The 18848-nt window shown below is 48.0% G+C and overlaps 1 protein-coding gene across 1 annotated transcript; it reads left to right on the forward strand.

Annotated features, from left to right (window-relative positions):
• The first annotated feature begins 3169 nt into the window (after positions 1–3169).
• Positions 3170–15620, forward strand: CUNH1orf116 (chromosome unknown C1orf116 homolog). Its single transcript, XM_025855195.2, is given in 5 exon segments — positions 3170–3293; positions 8506–8641; positions 8643–8696; positions 11150–11327; positions 12794–15620. Coding segments are annotated over 4 exon segments (1824 nt in total). The 5' UTR covers positions 3170–3293; positions 8506–8587; the 3' UTR covers positions 14332–15620.
• Positions 15621–18848: the final 3228 nt, after the last annotated feature.

Consider the following 18848-nt stretch of genomic DNA (forward strand, 5'->3'; position numbering starts at 1 on the left):
GAACTACTTAATGATTAATTTCAGAATTTCTTCATCCAAACCCACTTAATTACACCCTTTAGTTCCCCTTTAATTATTTTAGGCTTAACACTAATACCACTTTGGTAAGAAAACTTGGTGATCTATTTGATGTCTTAATATGGCCAATCAATTCCATGGCTTATAGCTAAATTATAATCACCTTCATCTGAACCCTTCCCTCGTTGTCTTCTCTTTAAAGCCAGCTCTTAGTACTACTTGAGGAATAAAACCTCCTCTTCCCCTGATAGGTTGGAAAAACACTCAGACCCAGCATGCAGTATCACCGTGAACTTGGTGGGCACCTTTGTTTCTTAAGGATGGTGATAAAACATGTTCAAAGTCCCTTCATTTTTCCTTTGGAGAGGAAAGGGAGAAGAAAGGCACTGATAGGATGTGACTATAATGTGAATGAGTAAGTATCATGAATGGTTAGAATGGAGGTCTACAGCTATTTTGCAGAGAACTCAACTTTATAATGGACCCAAAGAGGAAAGATTAACCAACGATTATGGTACATTTTGATTTTGAAGTTGTGTGTGTGTGTGTGTGTGTGTGTGTGTGTGAAATGCGCTTGCGTAGGGGAAATGAGCTACCTCAGTAGGAGATCATACTGAGGAAGGAAACCATACACTAGCCTCTGTCTGTCAAGATGACCATACCACAACAACATACAGGATGGAGAAGGCAGGAGGACAGAGGTGAGTCAGGTGAGCTGGGCCATAATTAGTTTTCACAGAGTCAGGTCATCAAACAGGAATTCATATACAAAAAGCAATGACACTTTCCTCCTCAAATGATGACCTACATCAACTGTGGAGCCTTAGTCCTTCAAGCGTTTCTGATTTTGGAAGGCCTGTCTTTCCCCTGGTCCAGATCTCCTTTCTAGTTCTCTTGGAACCTTTAGAGACTTGGTATTTTTCCAAGCAAAAACAAAAAAAGCAAAGCAAAAAAGATTCCAGGGTAAAACATCTAAAGATATGGAGAAGGAAGAACATTCAAATTCAGGATAGTGGTTCAATTCAGTGGGGCCATATGTGTGTTTTGAGGAGGTAGGAGGGAAGGGAGGGCAAAACTTGGAAGTAACTTCCGCTGTAATGTTCTATTTCTTGAACTGGGTGTTGGTACAGTGGTGTTTGTTATGCCCGGGCATCTGAAATATTTCATAATTTTCAATAAGAGATGTATGTCTAAAAGGAAAGAGAGAACAGAACAATCATTTTGCCTATGTCCCTCATTCTACCTGTGAAAAGAAAGGAGCCCTTCCTGATTATACTAATTTTATTATAAACTGAAAAACTGTGTTTGTTTGCAAATACGACTATGCTATCATCTTTGAAGTTAATGCTCATGAGTCAAATTCATTTTTCTAGCAAATGTTCAAATCGCGCACCTATGAAGCTAGATCAACTTCAGTGATTCCATCCATGGGTGTAACTCTAGTTGCACTGAACTCCTGCGGATGTGGATGGAGGCGCCTTTCCTGTTTTGTATCTACTATGACATCATACATGTTTGAGTGACACACCATGAAGAGAAGTCGCCACCCTTCAATGCTCAGTCAGCTCGTTACCCATATGCTGCTGATAGGGTACTTGGTTATCTCAGGCTTCCACCTTCCTCCTCACTAGTCCTTCCCCATTTCTTCTCTGTCTTGGCCCCAGCATCATTGCACTTCCTATTTCCTACCCAACCGTGATCACAGGAAAAGAAAAGATTGAAAGGCATGTGTCATCTTGTTAATAGAGATATGAATGACTACAATACGGCAATGAGATGGGAAAGGATTAATCTAATCGTTAGAATTAGGCCTGCAAATTACATTTCCTACATTTGGAATTTACATTTGGAATTTCTCCAAAACAGAGGCGGACTGGCATCATACTGACGCACGGCAAGCTGGACATTGTACTGCCTGAATTGAAATCCCTGCTCTGCTACCTCCTAGCTAGTGATCTTATCCAAGTTATTTCATCACCCTGTAAAATTTGTATATTAATAGTGCCTGCCTTTTGAAGTTGAAATAAAGATTAAATGAAATGATGCATGAAAATGCTTAGCACAACATAATACCTGGTACATAGCAAGAGCTCAATAAATGTTGGCGATTATTATATGCTTTGATTTTAATTTTTCTTCCTACCCTTTTGGTATCAAGGATAACCTCTATGTAGGAAAATCGAGCTTCCAGGCAAAAGTCCTACCTGGTAAAAGTGGCCTCCATACCTGGAGGGAGGTGTTTTCCTGAAAGCAGTGGTTTCTTCCACCTACTTCCTTCTCCCTACTCTCATCAGGTCGTTTTAACAACAGATGCAAAGAGTCTGCCTATGGAAGGAGACAGGTCACTACACTGGTTGGAAGCTTATTTTGTTTTTAGGTCTTCAGATTCATTGCTACCTTCCAGGAACAGCTAAAAGAGACCAGAGACCCAAATGACAGCATGCATGTTCCCTCCCTTGAGGCTGTCCAGCCACTTTTTCATCAGCACAGGGGCCTCTTGGGGGAGAAAACAGTTTCATGACCCCCAGAACTAAATGAGGTTAAGAAGGTCATTGCCAAGCAGTGGGGGCAAGGGTGTCTCAGCTCCAGCAGGCTTACACCCCTTTTCCAGCAGTCCTGAGTGGAGGTGCTAGTAGTAAGAGCCGCTAAGAAGAGGCTTGACGGTGAAAGTGCTTCTGCACAGCTAGAAAAGCTACTGACAAAACTGGCCCTAGTGGATTTTAACTTGGAGAATTCCGGGGAAAACCTACCTCCAAGAAAAGGAAAGCAGTTCTAGATAGAAAATCCCGTTTCAAACAGACACAAAGAAAAGCATACTGCCCGTCTGTGTTTGTTCATATTAAAAATTTAAAATAATATCTTTTACCTGCTCCCTCCCTGCCAACTATCCTCTTCCAGTCTGAGCCCAAACGTGTCTCTTCTTCCAGCCTTCCTATTTCTTTTCTTTTTTTTTCTTTATTGGCTTTAACCAGGGGAAGGGGAGGGCAAGAGATGATTGGCTCCAGGAGAGCAGCCTGGCCCTGCCCATCCCCCTCCCACGCCCTCCCCATGGAAACAGCTGGAATGAGAAGTGGGGAGGGAAGGCTGGGATTGGCTGTGAGTCAGTGGCAGGGTGGGGTGGGGCAGCACAGATGAAACATTTACCTGTCCAGGTAAGTCTGGAGGAGGTCAAAAGAAGAAAACAGTGGAAGGCAGGGGAAGCAGTCTGTCTCCGTCTCTGCCCTTGGCAATAAAAGGGTATTTCTCTCCTTTCTTCAGCCCCTCATCCAGTGAAGGTGAGTTAATCACTAACCAACTATTGCTTATTCTGCAACAAGAAGGGGTGCTTCGTGGGAAGTCAGAACCACAGGGTTGTGGGGAGCCCTGTGCACCCCAGCCAAGGGGCTTTCCTCTCTGTTCCTCAACTCTGTTAGGCCAGTCTGGGAGCAGAGTAGACTGATAGCTTCTTAAGTCTGGAATGTTTTTGTGAAGACCAGGGCTGAGATGCATATTTTTTTCATCTGCCTATTTCGGTTGGATAAGCATATTTTGCAGACAACAAGAAAAATAAAATAGGTTTGTTTTGGAAATTTCCATCTCTGAGCAATTGAAACTGAGTTGTGATTTTGAAAAGGAAGAGTTAGAGTACAGGGAGTTAAAAATGGGAGATCACCCAGGGGAGAAAATTGCCTTAGTTTCTCCATTGCATTTCCAAAAGGAAATTTTCCCCTGGCTTTATCAACTCAACGGCTATCTTTATTTAAATAAAGGGTGTAGTGTGTGTGTGTGTGTGTGTGTGTGTGTGTGTGTGTGTGTTCAACAATGGTACCGTGATAATGGAGCTCTCTGTGGACAAGCGTGTAAGGTATGAGGTGTGCTAGGTTGTTGTAAGGGGATGTGAGGCTCAGAAAACTCCAACTCAGACTACCAGTTCATCTTTGGAAAACCCACGGATAATCTAGTTAAAAGGTTGAGTTTATTTGGATTCAACTCAGTTAATGTTCCAACTTTGCCTGCTATTAAACACAGAGACTGGCAAACAGAAAGCCGCTCACTGGGCTGTGCCAGGACCCCACCCACATTAACACTGCACGGTAGTACCTTGAAACTGATAGGAGTTCTCAGTGGGGCTCGGGCCAAAGTAGGGTGGCGGAGTCCACAGACAGAAGAACCAGACCACTGTGGTGGCTTGGCTTTGTCTTCCTCCAGGTGTCCCACCTGACAGAATGTGTGGCAGGTTTACCTGCACAAGGAAGCTGGATGTCAAAGTCAATTCAGAGTAGCAAGTCAGCTCTCCATTATCCACCTGGCGCAGGGAGGTGTTAACATTCTGGTCCCTAACTTGGCCTCTTTTCCTCCTGCTGCAGGAAAGAGCGAAGTGGGAAGACCCCCGTGCCAAGCTCCCAGGGCCTGGCACCTGCAAGCCCTGAGCAAATGTGGGTTTCCAGTCCTGGCGACTGGAGCTTTCAGTTTTAGCTGAGCCCACACCACAGAACCAGGCCACCAAACTCACTGACTGAGGGCTGCCGTCAGGGGTGAACTTGTCAGTGATAAGATAACCTGCAGTGTCAAACAAAGCTCTTCTGTGCAGAAGATAGGTTGACCCACCCTTTGCCTCAAACCCACCTGTGAAATAGGAGATTATAACGTTGACTAAACACACTCAGAAACTTGGCCATGTGCTCATAGAGAAGCATATACACGCAGTGCAACTTTTAGTCCTCTTGGCATTTTTCTTAGGATGTTCCCCAGCCCGAGGCATATTTCTGGGTAGTCAGCAAGAAGGAGAGACACATGGTCTGAGAGAAATAGGAAATCTCTGATTAGTGGGGAGAGAAGTTGAGCTCTTGAAAGATATGGGGGTGGGGTCACGGGAGGAGGGTGACAAGGGGGATTTGGGCCTGTTTAGAAGGTACAGAGAGGCCGAAGAGGAATGGGGCTGGAGCCCTGAGCACCCCCGCTCGCCCACCCATGCCAGGACTCCTCATGCTCTTTATTTACTTTCCTCCAAGACTTGGCTGGTTTCAGTGGAGTAGTTAATGTTTAATGTCTTTTGCACAGGTGGCCCTGACTATAGGCTGTACGTATTTCATAACCCATTTCCTCCTCCCCTCAAATCCTCCAAAGAGGTCAAGGGTTAAAAGATACCAAACTCTCACCTTGAGAGTTTTGCTTGTTTCTCAGGCTTCTTATCAGGTTGGAATACCTCAGGTTTCGATGGCTGACCTGAAATAGTCCCCAAGTTTCAAGGTTGTAAAGTTGGTGGAAGGAAATGCAGCATCCAGGTCAGGCCAAAGTGGTGAAGGAGAGTGGAAGGGTGGAACAAAGAGAGGAGACTCTTTTTTTTTTTTTTTTTAGATTTTATTTATTTGAGAAAGAGCGAGTACAAGCAGGGGGAGTGGCAGAGGGAGAGGGAGAAGCAGGCTCCCTGAGGACTCCAGGATCATGACCTGAGCTGAAGGCAGACGCTTAACCGACTGAGCCACCCAGGCGCCCCAAGAGAGGAGACTCTTAATGGTTCTGGCTCTTTGGATCAGAAAATGAGGCCTGGAGACAAGATGCAAGCGCCTTAGAGCTCATTTGGACTTGGTTTCGGGTTCAAATTCAGCTCTGCAAGGATTCCCTAGTGCCTGATGACACGATCTTCCGTGACATTTGGTGTCATTTGTTTACTCTGGAAATATCTGTCGTGGGGGCAAAAAGCTGGCCTGGAATCATAAAGCGGAATCAGATGATTTCGAGGGTTTAAGGTGTGAAGTAGAAGGAGAAGGGTGATCTTAGGGCTTTTAGTGTATAGTTAGGGGTGGCTGATGACCCTTCTTTAGGTCCACGGCCCTCTTGCTTCCCTGGAAGGGCTGCAATCCACATGCTTTTATAAGTCATCCCCTGTTTCCCTTTGGAAGGGGAAGTGGAAAGAGCCCCAGATTTCCTATCTGTCAAAGGAGAAAATATCGCATCTTGCCTTAATTATCAGGCTATTTTGAAGATCTCATTAGCATATCGAAAGCACTCTGTAAGCTATACAGTGCTATGTGGTTTTGAAGCAGTGCAATTCATACTGTTTCTCTCTCTTCCAGCTACTTTAGTTACTTCCAGCTACTTAGTTCCAAAATGGGAGTGTGGTAGGTTGCCCTGGGAGGAAGGAGAGGCTAGCTAGCTACCATACAGTCCGAAGAGTACTTAGAAGAACAAAGGTAGTAATTGTTTTTGAAAAGAAGAGGCAACATCTGGTCACCCATTCACAGAGAATATTATATTAACTACAGTGATTAATACAGTATTAATAATTACTGTATTAATTACAGTATTAACAATTAATAATTATGATTTTACAGAAATATTTTAAGAAAACTAGAGCCAAAAACTAGACCCTTGGATTTACAATGACTACTTGGAAACCATGCCTTTGCCTTATAAGTTTTGCTTGCTCCATGCCTCTTAGGTGCTCATAAATGTTAGTTTAACTGAAGCATTGCCCCAATTCCATTGAGCCATATATCCTCAGGGAAATAAAATACATAGGAAAGAGTTTATAGTAATAGGGTAAAAGCCAACAAAAAAGAGGTCTTCCAACAGCTTAACTCAATAGTTACTAGAACAGATGACAAGTTTATTTGTCCAGCATTTTTTGAGTGTCTTCTGTGTGCCTAGGCTTATGAGCAATGGATCTCTTTGACTGGAATGGCCTCAACCCTACAGAATGTTAAGAATGAGTTAGTACCTTCTGGATCTAAACAGTCATGAACGGAATGGATGGCTGAGGTGACTGATTTCCATCCATATGATTTCTCATGTTTCTGTTTCTTTGGAGTTCTGGGGATTGGGAAAGTAACCTCATGAAGAAATCTGAAGGACTACTTTACCCGATGTTGATTTATTGGTGGGCTTCTTTGGCGTCTCTGTCCCCTCTGGTCCTGTCTCTATCTCCTGAGAGGGTCTGGACACTTACGAACTCCGTGTGTCTGGCTCACTGGGATTTTTTCCTCTTCTTTCCCCATTGTTCTGCCCCTCCCTACCTGCCCCACTTGCAGGCCTCCCCCAAAGCAGGAGAGGAGCTCCATGAGGCCGCGTGGGTTATCGGCTCTACAGGGTTGGCAGGCTGACTCACCCAGCACAGCCCAAACCTGACTTGGCGCTGGAAGGAGTTATTAGCAGAGGCTGAAGGGACAACCTCTCTGGGATCCAAACCCCAGGTCCCAAGATCTATTTCTATTTCTAGAACACAGTTTTCCTAGGACATTTTATCTAGTATTGGGAGGGTAGGAAAGGTGGTTAAAAATATAGCATGGTGTCACAGGAAAAATAGGGATTCAGAACCGGACAAACTGGATTCTGATTTTACTCTCCCCAAATTCTCAATTTGACCTTGCAACTGTCTTTTAAACTAAATTCTTCCAGGATTTCATTTTAACATAAGAGTGTCACCTCTGGCCTTTTCAGACCTTGACTGAGATTTTCAGAAGGAAGATAGTACTACCTTCCTTTGCTATTACTGTTGGTACAATGAACTGGAAACTTTTTTTTCCCTAAGAGTTGGAGTCGGGGGGGAAGCTACGTAGGCCATTTCTCTTGTTCATTTGACAAAGTTTAGGGAACTTCACTGGAAATAAACGCAACATTGAGGGGTGGTGCTCAAGAGGGAAACTGGGTTTGTGTCAGCCTCTGGGCTCATGTGCGTGCCTCCCAGACTGGGGAGGTGATTGATGGTGGCTGTGGGGGTGGGCGTGGGCGTGGAGGTGAGCGTGGGGGTGATGGTGATGGTGATGGTGTTGGCTCGGCTGGCAGCTAACTGATACTGCACAATATGTTTTATGTGCAGTATATCAGTATTTGTTCCCGACAACCCTATGTGGTTGGTACTATTGAGGACCCTGTTCCTTCTCTCCCATTTAACCCAAACCCTTCTTTTCTAAACTCTTGTTGCCTTACTTCAGTTTATTTTGATCCTAGATGGATCTTGCCTTTTTCTTATTACAAGAACAGTAGCAGTTCTTACCTTATTCATTAAGTATTTACTACCAACTAAGCTGTGCTAACCGTTCTCATTTAACACCACATTCACCCGATTTAATGAGAAAAACGGAGTCGAAGAGTAACTTGCCTCAAGTCACATAACTGGAAATGGTGGAAGTGGGATTTGAATCCAGATCTGACTGCCTCCAGAACCCTTGTACTGTTTGGAGTGATGGAAATGTAGGTTAAGCCCCCTGATTCAGAGAAAGAAGGCCACTAGGAGCGATGGAATCTCCTTTCTGACTAGACTGCTCCCGCCCCCACCCCCTGCCAGGCCCTCCCCACCTGCGCTAAGTCCACCCTTCTGCACGTGCCCTAGCCCGCTTCTGTGTCCTTCCACGCAGGCTGGGAGGTTTGGGTGACGGCTGTTCACGGCCCCGTCCAGCTCTCTGTTTGCTGGGCGTCCCTGCCGCCACGCTGCTCCAGGGCTTGGGCAGAGCCTTGCCAGAGAGCCTCAGCTCGGCTCACACGTGGCTTTGATTATTCTCTTTTCAGGCCGGCTTGGGACACTCTCCACTTCCCTCCACTTCCCCTCTGGGAGCCCTTTTCACCGTACCCCCGCACCTTGCTTCGGGCGATGCCCCAGAGGGAACTGTGGCCAGCGGGGCCTGGCTCGGAACCCGTGACCCGCCTGCATCGGCAGCTGTGACAGCATCATGAGCACCACGTCCACACGCTCTGGATCTGTACGTACTCCTGGTCCTGCCGCCTGGCCGGCTCTCTGCACGCCCACCCCGCCCCACCCCTGCCCGGCCCTGCCCACCACCGGCCCCACTGCTCCTCCGCTTTCATCTTCCTCCTCAGAGAGTGAATCACACCAGTTGGTATTTCTCCTCTGATTCACCCTGGTTTTCTAGAGAATAAGGTGGGACCGCCCCAAAGAGCAAGAGGACAGATGAGACTTGCTCCCGGTTTTCATTGATTGGGGACTAAGTTGAGGTGAGAGCAAGGGCCAGTGATCTGAGCTCCTGGTGGAAAGGATGGATGGTAGATCCCTGGAGCACAGGTATTCCCGAAGTCTCCTGCAGCAAGCTACATTCCTTTTAGGAAGATCAAAGAGAAAAGAGTGATTAGGAGCCTGGGTTCTGGAGCCAAGCAGGTCTGAATTCTCTACCTATAAGCCGAATGGCCTTGGGCAAATTACTTAATTTCTGTAAGCTTCAGCCTCCCCAATTTTTGGGTGGGGATAATGTAAACACTGAATTCATAAGGTCTTCTGGGAGAGTACAAGACATGCATATAAACCACTTAGCACATGCCTCTATGTAGAAAAGAAATAGTCTATCTCTATGAGCAGCGATTCAGAATCTTCCAAAGTCATTGTGTTTAACAGTGAGTGTGGCATGTAGTAAATTGTAATTTTTCTGGAAATGAATGTAAATCTTAGTTGCCGTAGGCTGATGTGAAAGAGTGAAGCCTGCCGTATGTCCAAATGTAAGCATGCCTTTGTTCTTGCTGTTCATCACGTACATAATAACCCTTGAGAATTTATACTTTATTGCTTTATATCCTATAGAGGTACTTGGAAATTTAAGGATTATAAGGATCTCTACCAAATGTCAAAGATGTTTAATATAGTCCGTGAGTTTTGATATGTAAAAATTGAGTAGAGAAAGCAGTGCACAGACACACACACACACACACACACGCACACACACACACACACACACACACATACACGTACACATACACTCCAAAGCGCCCACAATCTGCATATCATTTCTTTTTGATCTGAGATGATGGGACCCCAGAGACATCTTTCTGTTTCTGTTAGGCTGAGGCCAATATGAGTAGTTACATACTACTGGACACAGAATGTGGCAGGGATTAAAGGTTTTCAAAGTGCATCCTCCACAAAGGAGAAATTCAAAGTTAGATTATCTTTGGCAAGGCTATTTTAGGAAGAAAAGGGCAGTAAAGAAGATTTTGTTCAGGGAACCCCTGGAATTGACTTCAGGGCTTCCAAGGGCTATATGTGGGGCTTCCTTTGACATGTAAGCCTCACTTTTGTCAACTGACAGATGGCTCTTTAGGAGCCAGGGGAACTGGTAGGGTTATTCCGAAAACCATCTCCCAGGATATATTTAGGGCTGTCTCAAAATCTTCCCTGGCCATCTGAGCGGGTCTGGAGAATATATAACTCTGAAGTATCTCAAATATCAGGAAGAGGGTTGAGATACACGCCAGGAAGGGACTCAAGCCAAATTTCTTACATTTCCATTTGCCCTTTTGGTTTTCCCTTCAACCTTCAATTTTAGAGAGTGACTATTCTCTGGATCTTGCTGGCCTTGTAGAACATAAGCAATAACCATTTAAAATGGCCATAACACTTTTTCCCAAATATCCCTATATGCTTTTTCATCATGACAATTATTTATCTAATATCTACTTGATATTTCACACGAAGTTGCTTTCTCCTCCTCCCACACCCATCCAGTTTCTCTCCCCTCCCCCCTTCAAGTTAATATTTGCTTAAGAAATGCTCACTTATTTGAATGTTAGCCAGAGCCAAGTGCCATCAAGAAAGTAAATACACAAAGGAAAAAATCCTGTATGGAATGCATTTCAAAGTCAAGTATAAATTATTTAGTAAATGTATCTGTGGCTAGTCATGCCACTGTTCCCATTGGCCTGACAGCCAGTGGTTGGCGGCAGTTTCTTGTTTGTCCTCATACTGTCCTTGACATAGCAGATTACGGGTGCAAAAGTCCTTTGAAAAGTTAAAAACAATACCATTCAAGTTTAAGGTCAAATCATGACGTTGTCCATGTCACTTAGGGCTAAATCAGAGACACACAAAGTGAAGCGCTTGACACAGGTCACACAGAGGAACTGGAATTAGAACCTGGGACTGCTTCTGATCTGTTCCCCTAAGCCTTCCAGCCAGGACTGGGCAAAAAAGGTCAGTTGCCATCTGGCTGCCCAGCGCTGGGTGCTAGCGGGCCAACAGCCCAGCAGTGTCTGCCCTGTCCATGCCTGAAGTTTCAGGAGGCAATCCCTGCAGTGCACACTTGCAGAGAAGCCTCTCGGAAAGGTTTCCAGCTCTTCAGCATTCCTTCATGTTCTCAGCCCCACCAGTTTCTGTGGAGCTCCCTCTCACAGCTCCCTCTCCCTCTCTGTCCTCCACGCCTCATTCCAGAGTGATAGCAGCTACGACTTCCTGTCCGCTGAAGAGAAAGAGTGTCTGCTCTTCCTGGAGGAGACCATCGGCTCACTGGACACTGAGGCTGACAGTGGACTGTCCACTGACGAGTCTGAGCAAGACACAGCTCCGCAAGGCCCCCGAGCTCTGCCCATAACCCAGCCTGCTCCCCAGGGTAAGAGAGACTGTCTGGGGTGGCACCTCTCGCAAACCCAGGAAACCAGTACATCTTTATGGCTGCTTGGCACCTCGCTTGCCCTGCGCTCTAAGGGTCATGGGCAGAAGGAGCAACAGCATTCCTCCCACGCTCCTGGCCAGAATTAAGGTCTTGTCCTGGAGAGGAGGAGGGACTGCTGACAAGCCAGCTTCCTCTGTCTTTCTATGAAGTATCATAGAAGGCCTGGAGGGAAAAGCGTTTGACCAGCTCCCATTCTTTCACAGAGTGAGTCTGAAGAGACACGACCACAGAGGTGGGGGAGGCATTCGGGGAGCAGCGGGTGGTTGCTCTGGGGACACTCAGTGAGTCTGGAGAGCTAATCTGGATGATCCAGGAGGATCAGGTTGCAAGAGATAAGAGGGAAGCGCTCCTTTAACTTCAGTGGGTGGCAACTCGAGGCTCCTGTGAGAGAGTGTGGAAAGCCAGTAGTAGTGAGGCTCCATAGAAGGGGGACAGGGTGACACACAAGTGTGGCCATGACGGTGGGGCCATATATCCTAGAGTGAGAGGGCACTTGACTCCCGAGGACAGCCCCACTGGTATCGGGACTGCAACCATGTATTCATTCATTTAGCGAATCTTAATTGACAATGTGTTAGACCCTCTGTGGAGATAGAGCAGTAAATGGGGGCAAGGACTGCACTGCTCCCTGAGACTGAGTCCGTGGCCCAGTGGGCCCGATGCACCTGCCTAGCTTGCTGGAAGGAAGGAGCCCATGTCACTCTCTGGTGTGGGGACAGCTGGAGCATCAGGAATCATTCAGGTGCTTATAGAAAGTGAAGGTGGGGGGCACGTGGGGGGCTCAGACAGTTAAGCGTCTGCCTTCGGCTCAGGTCATGATCTCAGGTCCTGGATCAAGCCCTGCTCAGTGGGGACTCTGCTTCTCCCTCTCCTTCTGCCCCTCCCCCTGGCTCATGCTCTCCACCTCCTCTCAAATAAATAAATAAAATCTTAAAAAAAAGAGAGAGAGAGAGAGTGAGGGTGGAGGAAGGCAGAAGTCTGGTCAAATCAAGAGCACATCGGCTATTGATGCTATTCATGTTCAGTGCTTCCCCTGGACTCCGTTACCTGGGCGCCCACCCCAGGGTAGCTGGAGGGCCTGTCCTGAATCTCTCCCCAATGCCACTGTTTCTGTAGATGGTTAGGAAGAGCTCGAGGCAAGGACGTGGAGTTATGTGAGGCTGCTCTTGCCCCAACCCTCATGAAAAATTAATCCTCGGCTGTTGGGAATCTGCTTAGTGTCCGTCTGTCAGTCTAAATGATATCCAGGCTACAGTGTGGCCCCTTTAAGAGCAAATAATCAACAAAAAACAAAACCCATTGCTAGGTGGAGATCAGAGTTCAGGAATTATTTGCTTTGCCCTGGGCAGCAGGGTTCTCACCTCTGTCTACTCTTCTTTGCCTGTTCTCCGGGACCCTCACAGGATATCCAGGGGAGAAGATCATTCAGCAAGGACCAGAGCCAAGGAGAGGGACTCAGCCCAGCTCAACCCATCTGCCTGAGCCCCAAGGCCTGGGCCTCAGGTGTGGCTCCTATAGCCTCCCCAGAAATATCCACATTGGCAACAACCAGAACCTCAGGAAAAGCACCACCCAGACTAATAGCCACCGCCCAGGGGAACCAGAGGGGCTCGTCTCCAAGCCTAAGAAAGAGCAGGTCAGCCAAAGCTGTGAGCCCAACCAGGCTCCGGCCGGCCCCCAGCCGCCTGCCCGGCAGTTGGACACGGTGCCCATCCCTCCGCCAGAGGCCTTCCAGGACGGCCAGCACGAGCCACGTGAGCAAGACCACCTGCCCCCGGGGCCCGGGCAGCAGAGCCGCGCCTCACTCCGCCCCCAGGAGAGCAAGGAGACTTCCTCAGAGGCCATGTCCCAAAGGGCCAATAAGAAAGGCTCGTCGGGGGAACTAGGGCAGCCTCGGCCTCCTCCCGCCACGTCGTCTCAGAATGTGAGAGCCAAAGACGCTCCCGTCCCACCAGGGGGGGACCCCAGTGCCCGGCTTGCGCCCCTCACAGCCTCTAAGCCCAGGAAGCTGCCCCCCAACATCGTTCTAAAGAGCAGTAGAAGCAGTTTCCACAGCGAGCCCCAGAACTGGCTGTCCCGCCACTCAGAGGCCGGCCCCGGAGACTCGGGCCTGGCCTCGTCCTCGCTGCAGGAGCAGAAGAAGGCGCGCCGAGAAGCCCTGGAGAAGCTGGGGCTACCCCAGGACCAGGATGAGCCCAGCGCCCACTTAAGTAAACACGCCAGCTCCACCCGACTCCAGGCCCCCCTCCAGGCTCGGGCTCCGGTTCAGCCTGCAGTTCCAGCTCAGGGCACAGCCGCTGTGCCCACTAGAGGAAAGGCTCCAGCCCCAGCTCCGACACGGGGACCTTCTCCGGGGAAGGCCCCGGCTCCCACTCCTGCTCAGGGGTCTTCTCCAGACAAGGGTTCAATTCCTGCCCAGGAACCCGCTCCAGGGAAGGCGCCAGCTGCCAAATCCATGCCAATTCCTATCCCTATGGCCCCCGGGGTAAGTAGGCCCCTGACCCAGCCAAGGCCAGACCCAGGGCTGACTCTCCAGGAGAGCAACATCCCTGGCCTGAGACAGATGAACTTCAAGTCCAACACTCTGGAGCGCTCAGGCGTGGGGCTGAGCAGCTACCTCTCGGCTGAGAAAGACCCCAGCCCCAAAACCAGCACCTCTCTGGGCAAAGACTCCTTCTTGGACAAGATGTCTCCTAATGTCTTGCGTAACTCGCGGCCCCGCCCTGCCTCCTTGGGCACGGGGAAGGACTTTGCAGGGATCCAGGGGGGCCAGTTGGCTGACCTGGAGCGGGAGCAGAGCACCAAGCGCCTGTCCTACCAAGGACAGAGCCGTGACAAGCTGCCTCGACCCCCCTTCGTCAGTGTCAAGATCTCCCCAAAAGGCATCCCTGATGAGCACAGAAGGGAAGCTCTGAAAAAGCTGGGACTGTTGAAGGAGTAGTCACTGGCCCCCAGCATAGCCCCACACAGCCCCTGCCTCAGCCCCTGCCATACAAGAGGAGGCTCGGGGTCTTTCCCACCCAACAGCTCACAGCTTGGGCACGAGCGGGCTTCTCTCCAGGGCTTTCCTCTCTCTGAGGCGAAGGGGAGGGAGAGGTAGGTCTCCAGGCATACACATACGTTTATATTCAGAGTGGTTGTGTCAATGAGTGCCTCCCCAAATCATCCTGAAGGTGATTTCCACAAGACAGTGTGTGTGTGTGTGTGTGTGTGTGTGTGTTTACTAATAGGCTGTATATTTCACTGAAGCTATTTATATGACGCAAGGAGTCATTGCTCAGAGTTCTGCTTGTGTTGGAGATTTTCTTACCCTGAGTAGAATTCAGCCCAGCCAGAACTGAGGGGACAGGGGTGGCTAAGCCTGAAAAAAAAAGTCAGATGAGACGATGGATGTGCCAGGGGCATTAGGCAGATGCCGGGTCGTATGAAATGTGGGCCTCCCAGAATCCCCGCATGGAAGGAGACTGGCTCCTACCTTGTAGGATCCCTCTCTCAGTTCTGAACTTCCGGACGGGGCCCAGGAGGAGTAGCTTTGTCATCTCCTCCCCCACTCTACCTTCTCACTGTCCCCAGCCCTGAGGACAGGACACATCCCTGTAACTAAAACTCTGTTAACTGGGGGTGGGAGGGCTCTGGGTGGCCTGAGGAGGCAGGGTAAGTGACCACCCAGCACGCTTCCACTGGGAAAGATCCCGGCCCGGGGGCCTGGCGAATTTATCATCGCAAACGGTGCAGTGATCCCTGACGCTGCTGTCCCTAACCTCCTGCTGCCTACCTCAGCCTGCACATGACTGACCCCAGGGCTGGGCCAACCCTGAGATGGAAGTCTAAGCCCTGAGGCTTTAGAAATACGGAAGAACTATTTGAGGCCTTTGTCTCGGCTACTGCATGTAGTTTTGTCTGTTTCTATGGGAAGGCAACCCAGTACATTCTCTGCTAGTTATTCACAGAATATCTGAGCTGGGAAGAATTTTAGAAAGGAAGGAGACTCTCATGTCCCACACTGTTGGGGAAGGGAAGTGACTCATCCGTGGTCATTCTGCCATCCTGTAACAGAGCAGGGACCCTGGCTTCTCATTCCATGCTGTCTGCCGCCTCCCTCACACGGCACCCTCAGGATCAGCAGTCAGAGTCAAAGGTTCAACCCTCAGGCCCTTCAAGATCCTAAGGTGTCTTCTGAAACATCAGAGATTAAATGTTGCTCAAGACCATATTGAGTGTTGTTTTTTCTACTATGTCTTTGGAAAGTAGCACTATAATAACTCATTGTGAACCCCAATTTCCTGACCATGTTGTGCAACTTGACAAAATGCCAAGAGAGGGTAATAGGAGTGGGGGGTATCGGTTTGTGGATACACGCTTGGAAATGAGGCACAGCTAGACATGACCCCTGTTTCCCCTAAGGAAATAAATATCGTTCACGGCCGTGGCTGGTGCAGGATCCCCAGAGGTGAGGGGCAGATAAGGGGAACTGTAGTTGGAAAGGTGCTCGTGAGGTCGGCTGAGCATTTCTGGGCTGCATCCTTAGGGAACCAGCACTGTCAAAGCATAGTATTTCTGAAAATGTTGAAAAAATTAAGGTACGGACAACAAATGGCTGCACCCTGTCATGGTATGTGGGGTGTGGGTGTGACAGTTTCTGTATACACTCTCACACACACACCCAAAATCCTGTGGCCTTCCTCGCCCTGGGTCAGGACCTGGTCTGTCAGAGCTGATAGGGACTCGCACAGCTAGCCAAGCCATTCCTTAATACAGACTCCCCCAAAGAGAGAAGGCCCCCTCCTGGAGGACTGGTTTGACACATGCTGTGTTTGGTTGAACTGCTTCATGTGTGTATTTCAGGAGAACCTAGGAATGATCACTTTATTTTTTTTAATTGCCCTGATTAATAGGGAAACTTGGTGCTACCCATAAAGTAAGACTTGGGAGGAAACCAGGGCCCTCGCATCAACACAGGTGGGTGAGGAGTACCTCCTCTTAAATCCTCGCTCCCAGGTAAAGGTAATTATTTCTCCAACAAACATACTACATACAGCTTGCCTTCTCACTCTGCGTCCTCAGCTGGTGACATGCCCATTCCCCCAGCAACTCCCTTCCTACTTCCCCAGGTCTTTGCCCTCCAGAGGGCATGTTTTACTCTTAGGATGGTCTTTGGGATTCAAGAATAGGATAATAAACCCAAACCCAGCTGTTCTCATTTTGAAGAGGGGCAAGGGAACCCAACTAGGGACATTTGCCATCCTGAAGGTGAGGCTAGACCGACAGAAGGAGTTTTATCTATCCTCTTTTAGCCATATAGGATTGCTCTTCATTGGATGGAGGCGAGAGTGGGGTCACTGCTGTGTTTGTCCCTTTTTGAAAGATTTTGGATAGAAGTTGTCAAGGCCATTCACTTGATTTTAAAAAACCCGTGTGACAACTCTACTTCCACTCGGCCTTGTAACTCGGCTCTAGCCTGCTATAGTCTTGCTGCTACTGGGAACAAACTATCTGCCAGACAGAGGAGCTGGCTTCTCCTCAGCCTGACACGGTGGGATCTGTGCCCTTAAGTGTGTTGACAGCTGCTTCTCTAAGTCACCCCTCATGTGTTATCCTGGGAGTTCTGTACCCCTACTTGGTGTGGCAGGGCCAAGTGCTATCCTATACAGAAGTCGGGGGATGGGCCTGGTCACCTCTCAGGTGCCTCCCTCCATCATGGGAAGTATGGTCTGGCAGAGGCCATCCTGAAACCTGGCTTTGCACAGGCTTGCAAAAGTAAGTATTGATTCCATGGAAGAAAGGGCAGGTGGAGGAGTGAAGAGCAGGCCCTACTTGATGTTATGGGTTAAAGCTGGAGGTGAAGATTTAAGAGTCTACAATACGTATAAGCGTGCGAGATGAACCACTCCATCCCTGATTCGTGATCACATGTGTAGGAAGAGGAGGATCATACTGTCAAAACGTGAAACTCATAGGCTAGAGAAGGTGGAGACCAGTGGGATGGGCAGGAGAAATCATGTCCATCTCAGAATCTAAGGAGGAATGGGACTGTAAGCTTCCCATGCTCTTTTCCTCATGTGAATGACTACAGAGCATATAGAGCTGGGCTCAATTTGACCTCCATCACTTACCAACATGGGAACCCTAGGGCTGTCACTCTAACTTTCCAGACCTTAGATAATAATACCATCCTTTCAATATCATTGAGGTGAACAAGTGATATAAAATATATAAAGCTCAGTGCTTGACATAGTGTAGATACTCAATACATGATAGTATTGTCTTCTGCATCTTATTTCTTTCTTCTCAAAGGGACCAAATGGAGACAGGGTTGGAAGCCAAGAGCTCACCCAATTCAGCTCTGAGAGGAAATAGGAGAGATCTTGCTGCAAGTAAAAGTCCAAAGTACCAACTAGGCTTTGCCACACCCTCCAGGTGACTCAACTTCACCCACGCCAGGATTCCTGGAATTGGAGAAGAAAGGGATCAGTGTGAATATGGTGTTTGTGTCTCAGTGAAGCCAGCTTCTCTATTTCTAAACCCAGCTTTTGATTTATCATCAATGTCTTGTTGCCCATGACCATGTAGTTTACTTTTTTTTGCTTCCTTCAACTTCCTTTTGCTGTGTGGTTCAGGAAACTATATGTTGTTCTATAGTTACTCATTTTTAAAATGGAGAAAAAGAATAAGCACACATAACAAGGGGGACTGATGGCTCAAATCAGGAAGAGATAGAGACTAGAAAAGGTTTCAAGCTTCCTGGGGCATTTTCTAAATAAGGTAGGCATCTTTCAGGAATGAATCAGGCGTTAGTTGGCAGGAAGCAAGAAGGTGTGTTGGATGACTCTGCACATCCCTTGGGATATCAGGGCCCGGGGAATCGCAGGAGACATTGCCATCATCACTGCCACCATCTGCCACCACCATCATCATCATTGTCATCATTGACCCTTGGCATGTAAGTGAGGTAAGAACAGGTGACGTTCTAATTCCAGGCTGCCATTCCCTCTCGCTCATGGCCTATCTGGATCGTTGTCCTTATTTAGCACTTGCCATGTATCCAGGTTTCAAAATAATCTGAAACAGAATGGTATCCTGGCAAAGCTCTGGACCAGATGAGCTTTAGTGAGTCACTTCATCTCACTCATAAAATGGGGAACTTGGACTGGACTACCGCCTAGATCCATGCCAGCTCTGAAACCTATGTTAAAACGAGTCCAAGCAACTTAATTAGAAACACAAACACTCTGCCAAAAATAATCACAATTTAGTCTGAGGTAAAATATACCTCATAGAACCTAAGACCTGGAAGAAAAGTTTTAGATTATCTAATTCAACCTCCCACTCAAAAAGGAATTACATCTATAAGTGGATAAGGATATAGTCAGAAAGATGTATGTCTGAATGGTTGGGTAGATGGATGGATGGATGGATGGATGGATGGACGGATGGATGGATGGATGGATGGATGGATGG

Source organism: Callorhinus ursinus, unplaced genomic scaffold (assembly GCF_003265705.2).
Source record: "Callorhinus ursinus isolate GAN/ISIS: 27379988/994484 unplaced genomic scaffold, GSC_fseal_2.0 scaffold57, whole genome shotgun sequence".
Taxonomy (NCBI): domain Eukaryota; kingdom Metazoa; phylum Chordata; class Mammalia; order Carnivora; family Otariidae; genus Callorhinus; species Callorhinus ursinus.